General features: G+C 36.8%; 1 protein-coding gene across 1 annotated transcript; it reads right to left on the bottom strand.

Annotated features, from left to right (window-relative positions):
* Positions 1-6,616: 6,616 nt before the first annotated feature.
* On the bottom strand, positions 6,617-26,001 carry LOC149299803 (pleckstrin homology domain-containing family G member 7-like). Its single transcript, XM_089486107.1, has 16 exons — positions 25,315-26,001; positions 23,170-23,192; positions 17,891-18,009; positions 17,498-17,538; positions 17,116-17,211; positions 16,394-16,543; positions 13,515-13,610; positions 12,729-12,830; positions 12,201-12,314; positions 11,607-11,781; positions 10,070-10,185; positions 9,076-9,169; positions 8,527-8,606; positions 8,283-8,436; positions 7,614-7,711; positions 6,617-6,724 (listed from the first exon to the last, which is right to left on the bottom strand). The coding sequence occupies exons 1-16, from the start codon at positions 25,999-26,001 to the stop codon at positions 6,617-6,619; spliced, it is 2,253 nt and encodes a 750-aa protein (XP_089342233.1).
* Positions 26,002-26,022: the final 21 nt, after the last annotated feature.

Here is a 26,022-nt window from a genome sequence, read left to right as displayed (position 1 = left end):
TAGACAAACGATCATACTGCCTTGTAGTAAGGAAAAGAATGGCTCAGTGTTAATCGCCCAGCTGCACACACACCAGCTGACTCATGAAAGTCTGTAGATGAAAGAATTAAGCAGGACTTCATTAGCATTGCCTTAATGTATGGCATTTGAGCAGGGAAAGTCAATATTGTATAAATAAAAATGAAATTAAATCAAATGAAACCAAGTTTTGTTCGGCGGTAATCTGCATGACTATATGTAACATTGTGTTTAATTAATTATGATTTTATTTTGGGGACTTCCCCTATGAATTCCGGTTGTATTCGGGGATTTCCCATTAAACCTTAATGAGAGCTGTCGTGTTGTTCACACTAAAATTAGGACTTTAGTAAGTGGAGCTTTATGGCCAAAACACACAAGCTTACCTGTCGTGCCAAGGTACCCCATGGGAGCTTTGGGGCAAAGAAGAAAAAAGTGTTCCTACTTAGACCAAGAGAACATATGAAAGGGAGTAGGGTTTAAAAGCACAGGGGTCCTGAATGAGTAATATTTGGTTAAGCATGCAAGGCCTACCCCTTTCCTATCACAGCTATTTGCAGGTTTGGATTTGAGTGCATTTAATATGCTCTTCCATGTTTGTTAAGCATGGCAAACTTTCATGTCATTGCTGATGCCTAGCAAGTGGACATTGAGTCCACACATGTCATTTTTTTTTTAAACCTGGAGCAGATTTATTTTAATAGACTTCTTGATTATATTTTTTGTTTGTTTTGTACACTGGTGCTAAATGTTGGCATAAACACGGCAAATAATTGTAAATGTTTAAACTTACTCTTGTTTTAGCTTGCAGCAGATTTGGTTCAAACCATGTTTAGTACATACTGGAAAATTGTATAGTTTTTGCTAAGAAATTGAGGCATTCAGAAAAGGAAATTATGTTATTAGACTACAGCTCTGCAGCCCTACTAGCCCCACAGGCAGTTTCCCCATGGTTATGATGATGGAGAATAGTACAAGTCTTTTTGCGTACTATCCATGTACCCGATTGGACTTCTATTACCACTAAGCTTAATGGTAAGCCATCTACCTATTATTTAGTTTTAAATGAATTTTTCAGTCTGGTTTATAGTAAAATAAAGGTGTGGGATCATCTTTAATTATGTGTGGAAGCCATTGCCTCTTTATTTTTTATTTTTTTATGCAACTTTTTGGTGTTTACCTATCTACATGTGTGTGCATGTGTGTATGTAGGGAATAATTCTAGTTAAATTGTGCGATTGTTTACTAGAATGCCATTCCTCGACGATTGTTAACCCACATTGTAATCAAAGAATGCTTTGAATGGCATGATTATGTTCTTAGAACTCATCACTTTTCCACCTTTGCTTTTAAGCCTAAGTAATTCATAGCCCTCTGTGTCGAACTAGGAGAAAAATGCACTTCTACCTCTGAGAGCTCTATGTATATGGGGTGAAAATTGCAAGATCTGTTCTCAAGGCTGTACATGGGTGTGAATAAGCAAATATGACTATTTTCACTACAATGCATCTCCAGCTACCTCTCGGCGTGCTCATTTACCACGGTTTCCGGTCTTACAATTTAAATGCTAGCACCCTATACACTGCCAATTGTACATTACACCATGTAAGTAATCACAAGTACAAAAGTAAGGCAAGCCTATGTCGGTCACCTGGTTGTCTTGTGTGTGTGTTATATGTGTCAGAGCTGCACTGTGTAAAATGGATGGAACCACAGTGACTAAGAAATGCGGCACTGGGTTGAACTGGGAACTTGTGAATAGTTGTGAGATTAGTGGGTATATGTCAGTTGTGATTTGTGTAACTGAGTCATATATTTGGTTTGAATTGTGCAAGTTCATGTAATTTTATGAATGAGTATTCCATCCTTAGTTTGTGTTACTGTGATTGCTCTGTGCCATAGGATTGCACATGAACTATTTCTGTGCTAAGTATGAGTTCTAAATAGATTTCTACCCCACGTGTATATATTTCCCATTGTTCTTGTTTATGTTGACAAGGAAAAAAGTTGGAAAACATTATGTCAAGGAAAACTTAGAAGTTTTATTGCAGCAATTGGACAAGATGGTAGATTGAATACTTGCGTTAATGCCTGTTTTCCTGAATTCGCTGTGTGTTATAATAATATAATAGCCTGTGAAAAAGGCTGTGCTGGCCAACCATAAACCATTGTTCTGACTATAAGAGCTTGCCGATTTAAATAAACTTTAAACCAGGCCAGCTGAGCTATTCTCAGAGCAGGTAGATGAATATACAACTTTCCAGCCAACTCCCACTTGTGCAAAACTCCCTTTTGAGGGAAAATATACTAAATCAGATATATAGTATGTTTTATATGAAACCTAACGAAAAGGAACAAAATAGTGTCTTAGCTGGGAAATAAGTGTCATGTAAGGATCAGGCCTTTTTGTATTCTTTTATGTAGGAATCTCCGCAAGAATGGATCCATTTAGACATACTCCTCTCTGCCTGTCTCTCAGGCTTACGTAGAGTTTGGCAGATATAGCTCCACTTTCCGCACCTTGACTTTTATGATCACAGTATTTTTCTGTAAGACTCCCTTGCTACCAGCACTTATTAATGCGTTGCCGCACTTAAGTAAAAAGATGAATTTCATGTACCAATGTCATGTATAACTATTGGTGTAGCAATGGATATTGCAATGTTTTTCTTTGCTGTTAATCTTAAGTATTGCTAAATACAGTGGTATTTTTGTTCACAATTTCAGAAAATAATCTGTTTTGTTAAAGGAACAGTCTAGTCCCCTAAAGTGTATTTTTATTTTTAACATATGTTGGAGTCCATTTTGCATTGATGCATAACTGCATGTAAATTGGTGCATGCATTTTTTTTTTTTTTAGTTAATGAACTTGGAAAATGATACCTCTGTCTCATTTAACTCATCCCTAGGCTGCCTTTACTGAAACCATGAAGTATAAGTAAGAAGCACACTCCCTGCACATGCTGAGTCCCACTCCCACTGCTGTCGGTGCGGTTAACAGCAGTGAATCACATGTGTTAGAAAAACATCAGTGTTCAGATAACATACGTGTGATTGACTGCTGCTACTCCCATCTATTCCAGTGGTAGCTTTACTCTCATTGGCCATCATGGGAGTGCTACTGAGCATGTGCAGGAAGTTTACTGACAAATGCTCCCTGTGTTTAGAAGAGGCAGCTGGGAAGGAGTTTAATCAGACAGATGGTTCATTTTCCAACTCCAATAACTAGAATGAGAGAGCCTATAACTAGAATGCCTGCACCAGTTTGTGCAGTAAAATGCACTAGAGTCCATGCAAAATGGACTCCAAAAATACATTTAACATAAAAATAGGGCTGAAGTGGGCATTTATATCAAATTGCTGTCAGTTTGCAGCTTGTGAAAAGTATCTTATTTTAATATGGATTCCCACAACATTTGCTTTTTTTAATAGCATGATCATATTTTATAGTGAGCATTAGACAACTGTTTTTGATGACAGGATATTTGCTCTCCCATTAATCCAAAGTTACGTCAATAACCTTAATTAGTACATATGTTTTGCGATCTGTACGATACTAAACATAGGAAAGCAAGAATGTATAGGTTTTGCTATTCAGTGTTACTACTACTATGTTGCCAAATACAAAATGTTGTTTTCGGTAGCAATGGGGTGTGTGGCGCACTAAAAATGAGTTTACAATATGGAAGTAGTGTGAGCAAACTCCCATTCACTCTGTAGGCTTCTTTGAATTATCACCTTGACTCATGTTCCCACTCAAGCAGTTCATCAATTTAAAATCTTTTGGAAAGGAATGCTTACCTCAGAAAGGAACACTGACATTCAATGTCAAAGGGGATATGAAGCCAATTGCTCACCTCTCTGTTAAGTAGAATGGCACCCGTTTTTTTATTTTTTTTTTGTCATCTAGTCAATATCTGAAGCTTTTGTTATGGGTTCTTGTGGATTTAGTGGGTTCTTTCCTGCTGAAGTTTGCACTGCAATTTTATTACAATATATTTCGTTAACTGGATCATACAAAGTATGCGTACGCTGTTCTGCATGAGTATTTGACCTACTTTCTTTCAATGTTGTGTTTACAGCTTGTGATTATGTAGTGGTGCCTTACGTTGTGAGACGTAATTCCAGTACACACTTTGGAAATATATCCGCAGCTGTACATTGGTATCTTAAGCTCCAGCAGGGTTTTGTCATGGAGTGAAATGGAAGGATGCTTGCTGAACCGTTATTTGTTTTTTCTAATCTGTATAACAAAATGCTAAATAAAAATAGACCTTTCTAACTACGGCGGAGTCTTGTGGATATATATCGACATGATGTTATTCTTATTAAATAATGAAATGATTATATTGTAAATTTAAAATTCTAAAATTGTCTAGACTTGAAAATCCAAAATTTTATAAATGGGATAGCAGATTAAATAATCCATGCAGTGGGGATTATTATTTGTAAATCTAAATAAATTAGGCAATGCCTTTGGCCAGTCAATATTTATAGTTTTAATGTATTCACCTTTGACTTGTTCTATATGCTGCTTTTGCTTTGTTGGTCAAAGCTAGCAGAAAAACATGTGCACCCATACTTCATTCTTTAGCCAGACAACGACAAGCTCCGAGTTATAGCCACACACGTACTATAATGCAGTGTATGTACTTCTTCTTATCCGATATGGAGACCACAGGCCTCAGCCTGACTCGAGTAAAGTTCATTAACATCCTTTCCTTATGCCTGCCATATACTCAATACATAATTCTATTCTCTTTACATATGTTTCCTGGAAAGGGCTAAAGTAAACTAACACATAAAAGTTTTTCAGACATTTCTGATAACGTGTCAGGTATGCTGAACATGTGGCACTCAAACTTGGTAAAACCTGCCATTATGTACTTGTTTCCTCTTACTCACATATATTTATATGTGCGTTCAACCCATTTCAGTGAACATATGAATAGTCGGAGAGTGAAGGCATCAGCGTTATGCAATTTAATTATAAGGCTAGGAGTTCCATATACTGTACTGTTCATGGTTTTGGTTCTGCAACTTACATTGAAACATAGATGTCATTTGGCCCATCTATTCTTTTTTTTTTTTTTTTCCTGATGTAAAGGCTCAGGCCTTAAACGAGACAAGAACTAAGGCTTTGGGTAGCCATATGTCTGCTAACCCTCGATTAATATTATAACTTAAAATTAAATGTTATAAACTAAAAAACACATTTAGAATTGTTTTATATAATCCTTAAGGGGAAATTCAGTACTCAATACTCAATAAAAATAAATAATAAACAGAAGTGTTTGTGTTAAACTAGATACTGTATATAAATAAAACCTCACACTCAGGGTACCAGAGGAGATGCTGGTGCAGGAAAGAACACGGTTTCCACAAGAGAAAGCCCTCAGAAGTGTTCTCCGCCCTCCAGCTGGTTTCCCCTCAGGATCAGGCTTTTGGGTTCTCGTGGCTGTGGAACTTGCGTATGATACTCCAAGACCAGGGACCAACGTAAGGGTGTACACGCTGGATAGTCAAGACGTAGTCAGGGAGCCGGAAAACAGAATATTTGAGGTCAAGCGGTGTCAAACACAGCATTTATAATAAAAAAGCAGAGATACGACTATCGGTGAGCCAGGTGTAACAGGTCTCTTGGATTCATATAGGGCTAGGGAGAAGAAAAGGCGCCAAAAATTCAAAAGAAGTGCCACCGTCATCTTGTGCGCCAGATTAAAAGCAAGAGAGGCGCGAGGCCACAAGAAGATCCAAGAAGATCCATTGAGCAGCCTGGGATACTGGTGGACATCCCCAATGGCGGGTTGGGGCAGAAGACCTCATGGCACTGGCAAGAGGTGGACCAGAAGGTAGGTGACAGTTCCTTTTTAATAAACACATGAATTTTACTTTAAGGAATTTTGCTTAATGCATAGGTTGATTGACTAGGTGACATATTGCTGTTCACATTTTATTAGTTTACACATTATTGTTGGTAGCTCTATATTTTAACATACATTATTTTAAAAGCCCATAATATCATTGGCCAGCAGATGGCTCTTTAGCCTTTAACTTCCACTCCATTGATTCCAAGTCATTTTGATGTTAACTGGGATTAAAGGTTGTTCATAGTAGACTAATGGGGGAAAGAGAGCTGCTAAGAAAATGTACCTTACCAGACCTGTAATTTTTTTTTTTCTTTAGTGCTTGATTTTGTGTTTATATGAGAATTACATATTCCCAGCCAAAATTATAAAAGAAGTCAAAGTTTAATTCAATTAATTATAATCTGGGACACTAAAATATTGAATTTAAACTTCAGTCTGTTCTCTTCTAATTTTTTCTTCTTTACAACATTTTGCAACTGCAGTAAAACACTTTTCTTACAAAATGTATCTAAATTTTCGAAGAAAATAAGCCACTGGCCTAGAACGCTCTAAAATGCAGAGAAAGTCTGTTTTTCTTTTTTTTATATATATATATATATATATATATATATATACACACTGTTCATATGAAAATACATTCATAAAAAAAATTAAAACTGAGCAGAAAACTTTACATTAAATTAATATAGCATGTACCATCACAATTCACTGTAATATTTATAAAACCATTATATTTCTGTGGATTCTGCTGGTTGGCAACAGACAGATATTCTTTTAGATTCATATGTTTCTGCGTATGATGAAATGGCAGTTTCTATCTGTGAAATCCATGTTTTCTGTGAAAGAAAAATTAAAAAATAAAATTAAAAAATCTCATAATTGATACTCAATAAATGGAGCCGAGTACATTTTTTGTTTTATATAAGTGAGTGAGCTATGTTATTGATCATGTGAAAAAAAAGGATTTCTTTAACTCAGTGGACAGTTAAAGAAATCTTTGGAGGCTGGGCCAGTTTTCTTATAGATTTAGATGACAACCATATAAACAGTTGACACTTTACCTATAAAAAAAACTTTTTTTTTTTGCCGGACTAGTTGGGCCATTCAGAAATACCTTACAGATGGTCATAATATAAAGGTCAAAACAGACAAAGAAACCAAAACCCTAATCTTTTCTCAATTATTTCTCCATATATGCCAAACCAAATAGTAGAAGTAACTGAAACAAAATAATTCTTAAAAGGCTTTACCCAACTTGTATCATGTATACTGTAAGTACTAGTACATACATGTTGTTCGTACATGAAGCATATGTATTGTATAGAACACGGTCCACGCATATTTTGACAGTAACATAATTTTGGCTCTGTAAGTCACCTCAATGGATTCAAAGGGTTTAACATATCCTGGTGCACATATTCACTAAATAGTGAGGAGGCCATGTAGGAGCTGTGATTGAGATCTGTGCTGCAATACCTCGATCCATTTTACAGCCCAGTTGGCCGGAAAGGTGAGATCAGAGGATCTCCCCAACAGGTCCAGGATCCATATTGCCCACAAACTAGGGGCAATGGGGCAGCTACACAGCGGGATAGTGCACAGACATCCACAGTGTCCCGTGGAAAACAGTATATTTATATGAAGCTGAAAGGTATTTGCTATTCAGCATAGCGTTTAAATGAGAAATGTTGCTGCTGCACCACAGGAAATTGTAGAAGCTCGTACCTTAGAAGATTCTGTGTGAGCTTGTAGAATAAATGCAGCTACACATTGTTGGTATCTGTTCTCATGTTGTATCAGGAAAGCATGCCGCATCCCAGAAACTGTTAATAATAAAAAAAAATATATATATACAAAATCCACACTAATATATGTATAGCCGCCGATAGGTCTTAATATAGTACTCTAACCTGCTTTCATTATGTTGACATGAAAAATATCTGCCTGACGTTTTAGGGATTCAATATCTGGGCATGTAACACAAACAGGATTGTCTTTCATTTTTCAGTAAGATTTCACTTACACACTATATGCGTGTTCGGAATTCGGGCTCTCTGTGTCTTGTTTTCAAAGTGTAACTAGTTGGTATGAAATAGGTGTGTTAAATTCCACTGTAAGGAGTGTTTATAGCTGCAGAGTTTTTTTCTCTAAATAGCCAAGTATGGACACCCAGTAAGTGTAATAATTTCCTTTGCATCAGCATTTATTGGGTGTTAAAGCTATATTGAGGACAGGTTTATTTAATTTCCAGTTGCTTAGCAAGAAATATATCTTCAATCTTTGTAAAGAATGGCTTACACAAAAATCACAACCAGTTCTGTGAAACAAATATTCATGCGCTACGGAAATGGGCGCCCAATGCATCAGAACAGCGGAACTGTAATACCAACGTACCCGTGACGTGGAACTGATCAATGCTCCTCAGACCCAATCTATCTAGTGGGATTGGTTGGTCGAGAACCTTGCAATACCCGCCATCTTTTATCACTGACTGCAACTCAGGGTGTAAGGATGAGTATGCAAGGTTCATTTCCAAGTTCGAAGATTTCTGGAAAAGCAAAGCAAGTTCCAAATGAGTTATTCAATCAAAGGCTTCAACACCACAAGCAAATCCAAAACGCTGGATAATAATAATTACCCTTTTGTTCCGTTTAATTTTTGTTATCAGCAAGAAATCATCAAATAGAAACAGATATGCATCCACTAGTCTGATGCTTTCTGAAATACAAGAAGGTAAAATGATATATAATATGTATTTATATATAATCGCCGTAAAAAATAAATGTGGTTTCAATACACCAAGAGCACTTTGAACAAAGCATTAGGGACATCATACAGTAATTCTTCCTCCAGGATATTCACACCCAGCGATAATTCTATGATCAAATCTACTTGTGTCGCAAGTATATTTCCTGAAGGTTTTATAAAGGGGACTGTTTCCTTTCCAACTAGTTTGCAGAACTATCTTCATTTATGCATCTACTGATCGACCTTGTTGCCATGACAATAGAGAAAACTCTTTGTGTGTCTTTTTCTTCATGTAAACCTACCGTATGTGGTAATACCTTTATAATTTAACTAACGTTTAGTGTGAGCTTGCAAGGGCTTACATTAAACAATAAATGAATAAATGTAGATGTTGGAAGATTTTCACATTTAAGAATAAAAGTGTGAATAGCAAACATACCTGTAAGAATGAGCTTTCCTTCGTGGATAAGATGCCTGCCTGGATGTGACAACATGTTTTCCACATGTGTTTCTTTGAAAAGGTGTTTGAAGCCCTAGAAATATGACAGTGGTTGGGGATGTTAACGTGTGTAAATGTGGTCACTCAAAAACCTGATACAATATAACCATTTATCTTGTGACTAAGGATTAAATCCATCTTTAAAAACACAACCTAATACTGGTATATTGTTGAAATTTATGGGAACTCGTAGATACCCTACTGCATAGTTAACAAACTGGAATGAACTGAAAGCCAACCACCTACATCCTCCAATGTTTTTAATTAAAATTATATAAAAAAGGAAAAAGACAGGGTTGGACACTAAATGGGACACGTGCGGCTGTCAGCTGGATAGATGTGGCCATATGCTACACTCACACACTCTTATAGCATGTGGCCACACACTGAAAGAACCCATCTCTTATTAGAGTGTCAGTAAATCTACTGTTTTAGTACACTGTATTAAATGTATGGGTCATTCTTTTTATATACTTGCCTTACTCATATAACTTGTGTAGTCTGCTGTCAGACAAATAATGATTAAAGAAATGTGACACCCGTGTAGCTTTATGAGACTATACTAAAGATAATCACTATATATATATACCTGGTTTATCAAGTTCGACCAGATAAATTTTTTCCAGTAAAGACGACTTTGACATCAACCATCAAAAAGTTGGTGTCTTAAATACGGGAATAGGAAACAACTGTCACAACAATTTATGACAGGGAACGTACAGAAAGTGAGTCCATAGTAAACTGTTTTTATGCAAAGGACTGTCTGTGCATGAGTGCTGCCAGACTGAGCCACTCAGGCTGGGATGTCCTGCTTAATATCACTAATTAATGAACTAGTTTCTAGGCTGTGCTATTTCCAGTTTGGGTCACGTAAACGTTATGCATATAAATATAATTAATGTTATGTATAAAATACACAAAGAAAATTAAATACCTCGGGAACAAAAAAACGTTTATCTCTCTCCCATAAGAGTGGCCACACTATAACTTCCTGGAGTTGTTTGAATTTTTGTGACTTGTCCAGCCATTTCACATTCCCTTCAAGGTCTCCTACAATTAAGAGTGAAAAACAGCAATAGATTAATAATGTCAGGGTATATAAACAGTAAATACTTAATTTACAGACGACTTTGTATAAAATGTGGACTAAGCCTTCGCTAGAACCTCTGATATAAGGCATCCACAGGATGGGCGCTAGCCTTCATCCTAGCATTTTGCTCAAACAATAATGTACATTTATGAGGTTGAAGAGGGCTGAAATGAGAAGTGTGAGCAATATCTCATCACCTTAAAAGAATAGGTTGTTAATCATGCACAAAAAAGAGAAAAAATCTTGGGGCTCATGCAGAATTAATTTTATGCTTTTACCTAATGGATTATTGACACGAAAAGTCTTACTTCAAGCAGGGAATAGCGAAGAAAAATAAGAAATGGTTTGAAGTCTAAATAGGTATTAACACAAGATTTGCTAATGCGTTTATGATCTCTGTTAGTATTAGCCTCTCTCTGTCAACTATTCTGGTAGCATGTTCTTTTAAAATATATTTTATTGTGACTCATGCCTCTCCAAACAAAAGAAGTCTGACTAGACACGTTCGAGCAAACACAAATGAATGGCACGGGGTTGTTTACGGTTGCACCATTGTTCATGTTTTTAATAAATCTAAATCACACACGGCACAGACTTGTTGGGCAGAATTTTCTTATTTTGTTTAGTGTAATGTTAGCCAAGCAGCAGTTTGATCCATGGAGACAGTACTTGGAAAAAACAAATGCTTAGCTGTGCAGCTATATATTGTTTGCAACAATTTAAGGGCACAATGGACTGGAACTGTTCTTGGTTGTCCATATTCTGTGTTGCTTCTAATGAAAAAAGTGGAACACAGTACATGCGTTGTCACCTAGTCATTACGAACTTAACTAAATGGGGTGAATGGTTCTTATTTGCCTTGAAATTAGGTTTAACCAGCATATAGCAATCAGAACTACATCTCACAAGATATGCAGCTGATCATTCCCAGGTGGTCATCATATGAGTTGCATTTCTGCAGTAGTTGGAGAGCTGCATGTTAGCTATTCTTGGTTTGGACTGTATTTTGGATTATTTGCTAAGCAGCACATGGTAGCCTACATGCCATACTGGCCACCAGAGTCAGTATCTTAGCAGCTATGACTTGATTAGCTTGTTTCCTTGATTGATGGACTGCAATAGATACAGCTGTCAAAAGCAAATGTTCCGTTAATTGGAAGCGAAGTGGGTAAATGGTCCTAAGAACTGACTTGGATTACCAAATCACAGGTTTGCCCAGTGAGCCTACAGGTTTCAAATATATGTAAGGCCTATCAATGTGCATTTATCATTGACAAAAAAACCAACAGTTGGACTCAATCATCAAATGGAATAAGTAGAAACTACTAAAAGGAATGTTAGCTAATGTTTTGTGCATCACTGTGTTTGTTATTTTACTTACGTATTGAGCTTTCCACTTTCTCCTTCATAGAATAGATGGAGATTTTCTCATTGGAATCCATGCTTCTCTTCCATATGTTTTTGAGGAGTAGTGGATACCGAGTCAGTCTGTGCAGTGGCGCTACCAGAAGATCGGAGAGATGAAGTCGTTTGCAATGTTCATGTTGTTCACACCACTACTAAAGGCAAAACAAGAATGGTTAGAACCCGACACTTTTCATTTGATTGATAAATACTATCCTAATCTGGACTTTGACTATGATGATATAGCTACAAAGTATGCCTGAAGAATGCGTGTCTTAATATTTAAAAGCTTTCTTCCAACCTATAAATATACTGGGTAACGGGGAGTGGGCATGGTCAAACACTACTCTCTCTAACTAGAGTTTGAGAAAAGTGGAATGGGAAAGCAGGGATTCACCTGGACACTTTGGGCCAAACCCAGAGAGCTATCAGCTAGGGCTATAATATTTTGCATGGACAATGTGCATGTACCATTGGAATATAATTTACATGTTCTCTTTCTAATCATCAGGTTATAGTCACCGTGCTTCATTGTACCATAAAAACAAACCAAATCAGTTGATAACATTACTTTTAGATATACTGCAAAATCCTCTCTTTGCTTAATGTTCTCCAGGTAAATAACAGCTGACGTGTAGTTGAGGCAGTAAATCTGGTGAGTAAGGCACAGGCTTTCCTTGAAATACTGGGGGAAAAAAACAGTAAAAAAGAAAAATATTTGATGAGGATTTTTTTAGTGATTTACTTACAACAAAAGGCAACCTGACAACTTCAGGCAAAGCCTAAATGTGGTACTTGCAAAGTTACCCTTTAATATTAAAATAAAGTCCTGTTGGGGAAAAGGCTCTCATTGGGCATAGAATGCAGTGCCGTACACAATGTAGATTGACAAAAAAAAGTCCTTTATCTGCAGATTTGGAGGCTGCTGTTGTTGTCAGTCATTACGTTTGACTTTTCCTACTCAAACATCACACTGAGCAGATCCTTTATCTCATTAGTCAGGCTGGTTGATTGAGACTGAGCCATTCTATTGCTTAGCACAAGGCAGTGTGTTGTTGTTAAATAAATTAATCATATACATTGTGACTCCAACATTTACCTTGGTTAGCAGATCTGCCAGTGACAGACCAATTGTCTTGTTTGATCCCATCTCTCTGCTTTCAATAGTGATGAACAGGCTAGTGGCAAAGTTCAGGCTCTCCTACGCAGTTAAGCAAAATAAATGTTTAGCATTTACGATGCATTACGCAATAGTGTCACTATTATTATCATGTTATCCGTTATTACTTACATCATATGTCTACAGTCCAACGCCTGCCATGTAATATGAGAAAGGGTCAGAGTCACGTCTAAAGTCTTATCAAATGCACAGAATGATGGGTAATTGACCATTTATTATCTGCTATGTAGTAAATTAGTTCTCATATGGATGTTCTCAGTTAGACTGGGTGGTAACATGCAGAGCTCAGTTAGGAACTGATATAATTTGCGTCACTTTTATAATGGAATTACCAGGTCTGGACTATGAACAGAGCAACTAACATTGTGTTAATATGGATACATGCAGAATATTTGGGCATCGGGTTCTTACACTTTATCGGTATTGGAAGACATTTCTCATAAAAGAAAGAAGTCTCGCCATAAAGGTGCAAGCTCCATCAGTCAGGGAATGGAAGCAGATATACCAAATAATATGAGTGAAAAGAATATGAGAATACTATATGTGAAATACAAGAAAAGTCAAATGGGTGTTTGTAAGACCTATATTTCTCACCTGTTTTTTTACTGGAATAACCTATTTCTCAATAACGACTAACTCAATATGTATCAATGCGGGTTTTAGTAAATACAAGCCCAAAAGAAGTACGTTTATCTCTAAAATTACCTGGCTAAGTTCATCCAGGTTGGCAAATAGCCTCGCGGCATCCACATCCAACAGGTGATCATTACTCTGCAAGTACTTAAGTGTATTCAAGAATACCTGCAATATTAAATAACAATTGACTAATTGATTATTTCATGTACTATAATGATACAAAGGGCCGGCCCGACAATGGAGCCGAGTGGGGCAACTGCTCAAGGCGGCACTTTGCCACCCCAAGCCCTTTTCTTATTTTTAAAGCGGAAGAGAGAGGGGCGCCGAGTGGTTTTCACTTACCAAGTTGTCAGTACCCGCTCGGCGCCCCTCTCTCCTCTGCAGCGAGTCTCCCAGTTCGGTCTCGGTGCTGGCTTGTAATGCTGAGCGCCGGAAGATGATGTCATTTCCGGCGCTCAGCATTACAAGCCGGCACCGAGACTGAACAGGGAGACTTGCCGCAGGAGTGCTGAGAGGTAAGTACAAGGGGGGGGGGATAATAGGGAGGGAGGGAGAGTAAGGGTAGATAATGGGGGGCAGGGATGGAGGGAGAGGAAGAGTAGATAATGGGGGGGTGGCATTTTAAACTTTGCCCCAGGCGGCATTTTGTCTTGGGCCAGCCCTGATGATGAATTGAAAGTGTGCTATATTGTGAAACCATCAAGTATCTCTTGTAACTGAGTTAACCCTGAGGTCAGATGTGTTGCTAGATTCCCAAATAGTAACTGTGATATGCAGCGTATAATTTTTTCCTTACCGTTTCTGTTATTCCTTTGATTTGTAATTATGCATGTAATAGTACATATTATTTATTAAATCAAGTATTAATATTTTTCATGTAAAAGAAAGCTAGCTAAAAAAAAACCTGCAAAAATATTCTCTAAGCTCTATATACTTTTACCCAGCTCATTTTCAATTTACTTGAATGCTTGTGGCTTCCCTCCTTGTACCAAAGAGGTGCCACTTGTATCACTTGGGCAGCCTGCAGGAGTTTCCAAGTGTCCCCGTTTCTGCAGTGTCTTGTGCAGCTGGAAGGGGGGCAGTAAATGATGCCTTCCCCTACAGATTGATGTCCTTAATGTCCCTTTACGGTAGGGAGAGCCCTAGCTGGGTCCAGTCTACTCAATCTAACACCCTACACTAACACCAATGCACTCAATCTAACACCATACATTTACACACACTCTCTCATTTCTTCAGTCACTACTAACCCTAGGGTCATCGCTAACACTATATAATGACACACATATGTGCTAATACTATATACCAAATCCCTCGCTTTGGTTTATGGTGTTAGTCCAAACACTTGGATTTTCAGCCCCCTTTGCTCACCCCTAGCAATACTCCTGCCTGAGACTCTTCAAATGTTAACCCTTTTATAGTCACAAAGATTATATGTAGTGATTCAACATGGCAGCCATGCTTCAAATAATGATCTTTATATATATAAAAAACATTACTTGTCAGATATTGTGAAGTCACTTGTATTCAAGCAGGAATTCCAACTGTGACTTACACTACAGTATATGAACAAAGGTATGTGGACACTCATAATTATTGAGCTTAGATATTTCAACCACACCTATTGCTAACATATAAAATCAATGACATAGGCAGCCATCTCCATAGACAAACATTGGCAGTAGAATGGGCCGTACTGAAGTGCTGATTGCACATCATAGGATGCCACCTTTGCCACAAGTCAGTTCGTGAAATTCCAGCCCTGCTAGATATCCTTGGCCTACTGTAAGTGCTATTACTGTGAAGTGGAAGCATCTAGAAGCTTAGCCACAAAGTGACAGCCCACAAGTTCTAAAGAGCATAGAGCGTAAGAATCCCCCTGTTCCCTGTAGCATAACTCACTACAAAGTCCCAAACTGTCTCTGGAAGCAACATCAGCACAAGCACCTTCAGGAGCTTCATGGAATGGGTTTCCATGGCTGAGCAGCTTCACACAGGCCACTGGGTAATGGCAAGCACTGGCGTGTAGTGTATTGCACACTGCCACTGAAGTAGTGGAAAAGTGTTCCCTCAAGTGATGAATCGCGCAACCTGAAATTGTGATGGATGAATCTGGTTTGACGGATGCCAGGAGAACTCTACCTACCGGAATGCATAGTGCCTTTCATCTTTGTGGCACCAGTTTGGTGAACGTCTTTTCCTATTCCATCACAAAGCAACGTCCGTAAAGACATGATTTCAGAGGCTTGGTGTGGATGAACTTGGGTGACCTGCAAGAGCCCTGCCCTTAACCTCACTGAACACCTTCAGCATGAACCGATTGCACACCAGGCCTTCTCATTTAGTATCAATGCCTGACCTCACAAATGCCCTTTTGGCTATGGGGCACAAATTCCCATAGACACATTCCAAAATCTTGTGGAAAGCCTTCCCAGAAACATGGAGGCTATTAACTGCAAAGTAGGGAGCCAATTCCATATTAATACGCATGGATTTGGAATGGAATGTTCAACATTTATAACTTTTGGTTATAAAGTGTACCAGTGGGTAAAGCATCAGTTAGGATGCTCATGCATCATTAGATCAAAATAATATATAAATGAGTCAGTGTGACCCTGTGAGTTTGCCTATTTACTTATTGGAGTAAAGACCATGAGACTTAGAGCCAAAATTTTATTGTGACTCCTATTTTTGAGACAGGTATGCAGCTTTGATTATGATTTTCCCAAATTTGCCTTGCGTCATTCTAAACATAACCCCTGTTACTTTTTAACCACAACTTTGACTTTCAGTTGTGAGTTTGCATACACAGCAGCTTATTGATCTTCTTTGCTTACACATTATTTTCTTTTGTAGGGAATATTCAGATTATGTGAATAAAATTTACTCACACCACTCAATCCTAACATGTAAGTGCATTAATATATAGTATTTGAGATTAAACTCACCATTTTGAGAACAAGTAGATGATCCAGAAAATATGTGCACTCAGAGGTAAAAAGTTCCCAGACAGACTCCTGTCGCCTTCTGTTTGGATTGGCAGGAACCTCTTTATTCTCCAGGGGCTGTATGCTTATAACTTCATTCCAGCTTTTATCCTACATCGCAAATAATAATGGTGTACTGTCATGTGTCTCTCTAGGTAGTCTTAGCTTAAATATTTTTACTGGAGGGTTAAGAGGTTTCACAGTACATAACATCACAATTGCAACAATCACCAATTACCGAACAGACTGTTTACGGTTCTTCAATATCAGGTTAGGCAAAGATACCGTAATAGCCTGCAGAAACACAGATAAATTCTGGATTTGTAGGCCTCAGCAACAATGCTGAATTTCTGGATATCCTCACAAATTCAAAGATATCGATTTATGGTGGCTTTATCAGGAACACAGTAGGACCAACTGCACCACTAACATCGGTAAAGAAATATGGATGCTGTTGATGGAAGTTTAAGAACCTATTACAGTGATGGAAAAAACTGGCCTTTCTTGTTTAATATCCAAGTGGGCTAAGGTTGCATTATGTGATAACTCAGGACCTCAAGTTCAAACCCATGGGAGAATAACACCAACAATTGTGTGCGGCCGATGGGTTATCCAGTGCATGCAGCAACCAGAGCTTCATGCATCACCGATTGTAAAATGTTGTTGTTATTTTTATACTATACCTTAATGTTGTAAAACTCATATTCTGTGAATTCAGGGATCCTCATAGTTGACAGGCAGTTCTCCAAATCAGAAATTTGCTTTTGTTTGTATCTGGGCTGCTGACAAATAATTGGACAGAAAATTAAATTCTGAACCTGCGCCATATATATATAAAATTACCCATGTAAAGGGTAATTTACCTTCCATCAAAGGGATAGTAACTCACAATATTTAATAATGATAAAGATTCATATATACAGTGACAACAGTAACTCAATGAACAATTTATATCCATATTGTACTGCCAAGTTTTTTTGTCTACATACTAGTTTTCTTAAGTATTTAATTATAATTGCATTCTACAAAGGGAATAATTTCTTTCTGGTTATCAAATATACTCACAGATCCCTTTTTGGAAAAGGGCCACTTTGGTTTCTTGGCATCTGGCAAAATAAAAAAAAAAAAGTTATTCCTAGAAATCTATTTTCTGAATTTGTTGTACAATAGACACTATGGCACTGTTAAGGCAATAAACACAATGTGTTCACCCCATTTCCATTGCCCAAGGACAGATATTTTCTTGATGACATTTCAAGCCGAATCAACCACAAACTGCCTTAACACTGACTTTCAACAGATATAAACATGCAGGTAATAATCTGAATTACAAACTTCTGAACCTATTTTATAGTAGTTAGCGGTAATTGATGTCCCTTATTGTTGCTAGTCCAAACACAGGTTATATAAACTACCCCTGTTATTCACATTCCCATTGGGGTAAAATACATTTCTTACCAGTATTTGGAAGCCATGTTGATTGGTACATATAATCCTCTGACACCAGAAGATCACCTGGAAACACTTCCAGTCCAGGCAGACTCAAAACCACAGAGCTGCGCCTTCTCTCAAATAACCTTTTGACACAAGAATGAGAGAGGAGCGTTATATTTTTGACACAGGGGTATCTTCATCAGCACTGGTTTTTTTAGGTAAAGGCAAAGCTAATTGCTGGGACAATTTTTGTAGTTTTGTTAAATAAATTTTTGTCACAATAGGTTAAGCTATTCAGATGTCTAGTTTAATCCAAATTCTGTATCACCTCAAATCCCATTACAGTATATAGAAAATATAAAATATTTATAAAGGTGTATGAGTGTTTGTCTTTTTGCTTTCTTAAATTCATTTATATATATTCATTATTATTATTTAATGAGTGGCGAAGGGGGGCACCTGCCATGCCACAAGGTCCGATCTTTGGATGTAGGAAGGTACAGATCTGACAATTTTCCCAATAATTTGGCATCCAACATGCAAGGACCTTTATTTAACTAGGGCTAGGACCAGTTATTTAACTGATGAATTCATTGAAACTGACAACTACACTAAGGTGCCATTTCCACACACACAAACACACAAATACATCCTTACTGGTAGTGTTTAGATGGTTTATTTCTTTTTATAGAGATTCTGACTGATCACTAGCATTCTCCCTTTGTTAACTTGAGGCTTCACACTTCGCTGTAAATGCAAGGATTCTGTGTATAATGGAAGCCTTGTGCGTTCATTGAAAACACATAAGACTTCTTGTGAAGTTAGCAGAAACCTTACTACCTTTATTATGGTCCCACTAAGGAAGAATGCACTCTGTGAGTATCTTAATATACATCTCCAAAACTAAAAAGAAATTGCTGCAGCTGCCGTCCTTCCCCATGGTCTAAAGACTCTTGCCACTGATTGGTTGCTTAAAGCAGCCTGTCAGTGGCAAGAAAGTGAAATCAATGATGTGCTTGCAGCACACATGTATCAAGGTTTCAACAGATCTCCACCTGCAGCATTCACCAAGCCATGCAGAGAGATGTATTTGGCTGAACATATATTCTGAATAATGCAAGGCAACCTGCCTGGGGTGGAGTGGGGGGGGGTTAATGGTGGATCAAGTGGCAGAAGGGACAACATGGAAATTTAAAGGGACCAAACAGCTATTATATGCATTAAAATGGATATGATTGCTGGAGCTTCCTTTTAATGTGGACACCAGCAGCTTTTTTTTCTGAGCTCTGCTTTTGAGTTCAAGAGAGTTGTGGCAATGTTCACTTGAGTGACTCTCTGAGCTGGTAATTGTCAGAATTTCTAGTCAACCTCTCATGTAATAATTTAAGAAATTAGCAAGATTTTGGAGGAAAAAGGAGATGTGATAAGTGTGTCCCAATACCCCCTAAACAAACAATAACTTGTGCAGGGCAGCACTGATTTTAATTCTCCAATTTTGTGCCAGTAAAACTGATCAGTGTTTCACTTCTCATTGTCCTACCTAAAAAATATTGGTTTCTCAACTATATGTATTCATCACTAGTGAATGACATTTGCTTTGGGTTATTTTGCTTTGTTTTACAGGTTTACATAAATGTTCATTCTTTGTAATTTGTGGAAAAAAAGCAACTTCACACACACCATACTTAAAGAACTAGGGATCTACACCTATCCTTTTAACTCTTACGGTACAGTGAGAAATCAATTATGTTGATCCCTCTTTTGAAGCTTATCTAGTCTTTGCATCAAAATGTAGTATTCCAACTTTTTAATTTCATTACTAGGTGCACCACAGGTACCAGGTTGTGTTTGTGACTCCTCTATAAACCAATCCTATATTTTTAATACCGTGGCATTATATAAAGGGATATGTTTTCATTATATTTTTTGTGCTGAAACACAACCTTTCATAATGTTTCAAGTAATTAAGTGTTTTAAGTTCCAGCACACGAAAGCCTAGATATATAAATCTTTGTTGAGTGACACATTTAATTAATTTTAAATGTAATTACTTGAAAGCTGAAAGCCTAGCTCAAAATGATTACTTGACACAATAAATTCTGAGGAATGGCGACTGTTTTACTCCTTATTTCAACTCAAAAACTGAGAGCAGCTTAAGAAAAACAAAAGATAAATTCATAAATGATATAACATCTGCTCCTCCATCAAGAAAGTCGAGACCCCAAACCTCACTGGTAACGCCTATCTATAATTGTTGCTAACCAAACTAATTTGAAGTCCAGCAGCCTGATGGCCAAAGGCTGGATATGCACAGGTGTTCGTTATGTTTTTATGATAAATTGGCTCATGGCTGGGCATATTCAGTCGGCGGCCACACGTTTGCACCTGATCTGTGGGATAGCCATTCCAGGGCCTGCATAATGTTTATTTTTTCAGAAAAGAAACAGTCTACTTAGTAAGGATACACTCACATACTTTTACATATACATATACCTACATAAATTAATATTAATTTGGTTGGGTTTTTTTCAACAAAATTCTATTTTACAATTAATCTTACAAATTAAAGAAATTGAAATACAATATATGATTTTTTTAAAAACAGAATAATAATTAGCCTTTTTTATTTGCTTTTATTTTTGCAAGAAACATATACTGTCTTACACTCAAAGGGTTAAGGGTGTTTTTTTTGTTTATTTTTTACCATACATGGTGTGCATGTATATTAACCGTGTTACAGATACTGTGAAAACAACATTAAAGAACACACAAAAACCACACCAAGCAAGTGGCAGGTAGCTCAGAAATGCAATTGTCACAGTTGAGTTAACAGACTGAAATCTGATACTTGACTTATAACCACATAGTATTAACATGTATTATAACTTATTAGCTTCTCTAACGCCTCTAAACCAAAAAAATTGCAAAGAATTTCAGGAGAGCAAAAGATTAGCCAAGGTAAAACAGAATGGGCAAAGGTTTCGCGATTCCTTTTGAAGTGTTATAACTGATTTAATGGACAAACAAGAGGTATGTAATGTGTATATGTATGCTGTCGGCTACTAAAAGAAAACTATAAAAGAAAAACAAAATTATTGATTAAGTGAACTTGTGTGTTTAATATATTTTTTCTTTCTTTTAACCTCATGCACCCAGGCCATTAAATGTATGCTCCCTGTCTATGACCTCTGCTATGGAGAATCCCCAGCTATATTAATCAATGTGAACTTTTCAAATTCCAGCTTTCATCTGCTGCTCAATATATAAGACATTGTTATGTTTCAATTGTGTCAAAGAGACTCAGTGGGATGATGCTAAATGTCAGTCCCCCTCAAACAAAGTTTCAAAATGTTATAAAGGCTTTCTCCATACTTGTAGCCTTTTTAGATCTAAAACGGTTGTTCTTCTGTGGAACCAAATCTGAAGGACACAAGGTTGCACTGAAAGTTCTACAGGTGATTAAATATCACCTCTGGAAAAAATTCTAACATATATGCTAATTTTAGAGTTATTACTTTTCTGTGTAGTGTCTGGTTTCTATGTTATTGGGTGGGGATCCAACAGGGAGTTCTGACAGACAATATCTAAACATGCTTTTGTTCAGCTACCTCTGCATCTTACTCTCTACAGAGACAATCCTGCGAATGAAGTATTCATATACACCTTATCTCCAACCGAAGAAGAAAAAGCAGAAGTGGCCAAGGCGGTTTTTTTTTTATTCTTCCCTTTAAATTGTTACCTTTTAAATTGTAAGGTACTTATGTGAACATTAACACAAAATCAATTCAAATAGGATTTTCTCCGGAATGTCAGTCACAGCACCTGACCCAAATTATAGTCACAAACTGGGAAGAAGCTGTCCTGCCCCCACTTCCATCCTGCTGACATATGAACTCAAGGTTGTTCTTACTGTACCTACTATATAATAACAGCTTAATGAATTAACCTCCATATTTTAAATGTTTATCATCAAGCATAATAAATGACTAATAGTTTAGGATTTGTTTTAAAGAACCTGTTATTTCTGATTAATATCTTTGATAACATAAAAAAAAACCACTTGGAAGAGCATTGAGAGGTTCCCTAGACAGTAGTAACAGTGCTACGGAATCTGCTGGTGCTTTATAAATAAATATAATGCAATTATTCAGGACCACATAATAGCTATGTGGTTTCTCTGTAATAACTTATTAATGTGTTGTAAAAATAGTAAAAATAGTTTTTGTGACCACTAAAATATAAAGGGTACATTAAAAGGTCTGAGAATTCTGCACATATATTAGATTAAGGCCTTTATTTGCCAGGTTTATTTTGAAATGACTTAATCTTCTGCTAAAATGAAATTGATCAGCAGGGCAAAAACCTCATGTCAACATATTGATACAAGTCAGTAAAATGTTTGCTGTAGTTTATGTTTTTCTATTAATATGATCTCTCTTAAAAAAAATATTATGACAAGTATACAGCAAACCAATATAGCACCTGGAAAGATGCCTGTCATTTACATAGAATAAGTCTCCAGAAAGGTTACGTTTGTCTTCACAGTCTGATCAGCCACTAAATACATTGGAACTCAACTCAACTCCATTACAAGTACAACCTTTTCAAAGAAAATACCAGTATGTAATTTTTGAGTTGATTGCTCAATGGGACTTAAGAAGTTCCTAACCCCATTGATGTCTACTGGTTTTGTATGTGAATTAGCATCCTAAAAGCCATTTTACATTAACTATTCATTTTATGACATATAGCTATACAAAAGTCCTGATCCTTCTATGTATTCAATATTTAAAATTGTAGGTTTAAACCAGAGTGCAAATAAATAAAAATAAAACAATGGATGTCTTTTAGTTCTACCATGTTGTAATTACTTTTCTATGTGTATGCTAAAGCAATTTCATTGAATTTGGAGTTCTAAATGAGTTATTTATAAATATTGGTGCAAAAGCTGTCTTATTGCCATAGCAATGAATTGAATGCACCAATCAGCAATTCAATTTCATTTAAATAACCACTTAATTATTCTACTTAATACATTTATATGATTAATACAGTGGTGGTTTCCATACAACATAGTATTATCTCACGGCAGATTTATTATAATAGAAGAGGTAACAGCCAAGAACATAATCAGACCTGTCAAAGAATTCCTGTTTGACAAAGAAAACCTCACACCCTAAAATCAGTACAAGCATAAATTTGGCAGCTCCATAAGAAAGTAGTGTAGCACCAAATGAACAGGTTTTAAGAGAGTGTGACCCTATCTGTCATCACAACATTAGTCGGAGACTATCCGTACTTACCGAGACTGGCGAAATTCTTTCATCTACAAGAAAACAAACAAACATATAGTAGTAGAAGACACCAAATAGTGGTAAACAATTAGGCATATCTTATCTATAGCATTTACCGGAACAAAATAATTACTTTTGAGAACTATGTTTGGTGATTTGCATTTCTTAGAAGAGTTTTTTTTTTAATGATTTATAGAATTGAGTACAGTAGTGAAATGCGCAAAGATAGTTTTGATTAGGTCTAGGCTTTCTATTTACAGATTATATATATATATATATATATATATATATATATTTATAAATACATACATACATACACACATTATACAATAAAACATTTTAATGTAAAAAGTATATATGCTCATTTTCTCAGTAACAGCAGCCTATTCTACTTTTTTTTAATATCTATTTTCAATACAGAGAGATGAAATGTCTCTAGGTGTGGTATTAAATGAAGAGCCAAAAAGTCTCCCGCCTATAGGCAAGAGGTTGCAATCTATTCCTGTTTATATGAACTGATAGTTCCCATTTAAGGGCCATTTAGCTGTCAGATACCAGAATAGTTCTGTTAACCACAATTTATTAGCATAGTAAGAGCCAGATTTTTCCTAACCCGCCTTCCACTAAACAACCACAAACTGACATCTCCAGGCACTTAATCCAGATACAGTTGACGGGCTCCAGGTTGCTAGGGACATGTGTATGTATTGTAAAAGTGAATGTGTGAAATCGCGTCCTTGTGCAAACCATTTAAGAACATTACAACATATCTCCCAGTGGTCACTGATACAATAAAAATGTTATTCTTCAGCTATCTCACTGCACAATGTATCAGTAACAGATTTATATATCTCTTCTTTTTAACAAGTAACTTAGTCAAGGTTTTGTAATGGCAGCTTTACATTTTATGGTATTATTAATCTGACCAAAACTATCTGAGTTTTTTTATTATTATTATTACGGGCCAACCCCAATGAATTGGCCCTGCATGATATATATAGTTAATGAAGATCATTGATTTACAATATGCAGGGCAGCTCATCTGCAATTCACCAGTTTAGTGAATATACCCTTTGCCTACCTCGGTGTAATGTGACTTTTCAGTAAAAATGTGTTCATTGGATTTATTTATAAACATATCATTGGTTATTAATATGCGTATACGTTTGTTTGGTTTTATTTTATTTTTTGTGAATGCAGCAAACCATGGCCATGTTACAGGAAATTACATTCTACATCTAGTTCAGCCACCAACAGCACTGGGCATACATCTTCTTTGAAGACTTCTGGTTACATTTCCTATGACATTATTAAAAAAAACAGAGCACTGCCCTGGAGCATTACTTGTGGTAAGTATGCATAAAATAACAAACACAGACCTTTAACATTCTACTTTATGACATACTCTTAAAGAACATATTTGCCCTGTGAGTTTAATTTTGTGTACCAGCATACTGAGGGCGTACCGAGGAAGATTGACATGATGCGCAGCATCCAGAGATCGAAATGGTCTTTGACCTACTTGGCCTCCAGGTGGGTTTTTATTTTATATTGGAGACACCATTGATGTTCATGACATGTGATTATGACTGTGTGTGCAAATAAAAAAAGAAATGGTTACCCCACACTTGCTTGAAATATGGTCATCTTAAGTGCATAGGGGTATTATTCTCAGGGTAAAAAGGTGACTGCCTACAGCCCAACCAAACTCTTAGACCTACAATGGCCCTATGAGCAATCACAGAGTGTGTGAAGTGGAAAATGTCTCCTTATGCCCATGTTATGAATAAGATAAGACGGAGCTACTGGTTAAACTATTCTGAAAGACTAATGCTAAGCAGAATGACTAAAGGGTCCTGACAGACAGTAGAGAGGAAAGACTTGAGAAGACTTTTTCTGAGAAGCAAACATGCTTTGAAAGGAAAGTCGAGAAAAAAAAATCACAGGAAATGAAAGGGGTCAGAGAGACAAATGTGGGGGGAAAATGGGAAGGAAGATGAGGTTTTTGACAGCCAAATGGGCTGAGGCATGAAGACTGACAGCTAAGTTATAATTGTGCATTTTTTATACAGCACAAACGAAATTGACACTATATTCAATTTCTATTAATTCACAATATTAAAAAAAGAATCTCAGTCCACTAACTTGACCTACCTGTGTACAGCTCTGCACACTGTTAGCATCTGGAGGATTTTCTCTTGTAGAATTGATAGTATTGTCCTCCTCAAAGCTCAGTGGAATGTTTTCCTCCCCTTCAGGGTTACCGTGCGGAGCTAGGTTATCTGTGTTTTTGTCGTGGTTGACCTTTTCGTCTTGGTTTTGAGGTTCACTAAATTCATTAACAACTTTGGAAGACTGTATTGGGATTTCACAAGAATGTGGTGAGAAATGTTCTGTGTATTTGGGACTCCAAGGGGGAGTTTCACAAAGGTATCCCTCAGAACTTTCCAAGTTGGATTGTTCTTTGTGAGTTGCAAACTTGGCTGAGTCAAAGAAATCCTGCAGTGGCATAAAATGTCCATGGGTGTTTTTGCGTAATCTCCTTAATGTGGGACTAGTTGAAATCCTTGCTGGTGCCAGTCTGTCAAACTGGAAGGGTGTGCTATAGTTTCCATCTGGTTCTTTAGAAGGAACCATTACAACAAGATGATGAACATTGTGTGTTCTTTTATGTATAATGTCTGCTCTAGACTTTGAATTGTCCATAGAGATCTCAACATCTTTTACATCTGATTCTACACATGTAATCTCTAAGTCAATAGCGGGATCAATAAGTTCATATCCTTGTGAACTAGTTTCCTTTATTGTGTCCACTGTATGCTCAAATGATTCGTCATCCATGATTGGAAAAATAAAATTAAC

Source organism: Sceloporus occidentalis, unplaced genomic scaffold (genome assembly GCF_023333645.1).
Source record: "Sceloporus occidentalis isolate IW3139 unplaced genomic scaffold, rSceOcc1.0.p SCAF_28, whole genome shotgun sequence".
Lineage (NCBI taxonomy): Eukaryota > Metazoa > Chordata > Lepidosauria > Squamata > Phrynosomatidae > Sceloporus > Sceloporus occidentalis.
This window is presented reverse-complemented; position numbering and strand designations above follow the sequence as displayed.

What these genes read in the sequence shown, in the direction of transcription:
- LOC149299803 (XM_089486107.1), bottom strand. Translation starts at nt 26,001, where the DNA reads ATGGATGACGAATCATTTGAGCATACAGTGGACACAATAAAGGAAACT. An exon ending in GTGTGCAGAGCTGTACACAG is followed by an intron (nt 23,193 to 25,314) that starts GTAGGTCAAGTT and finishes GTTTTCTTGTAG; the next exon opens with ATGAAAGAATTTCGCCAGTC. An exon ending in TGATCAGTTCCACGTCACGG is followed by an intron (nt 7,712 to 8,282) that starts GTACGTTGGTAT and finishes TATTATTAACAG; the next exon opens with TTTCTGGGATGCGGCATGCT.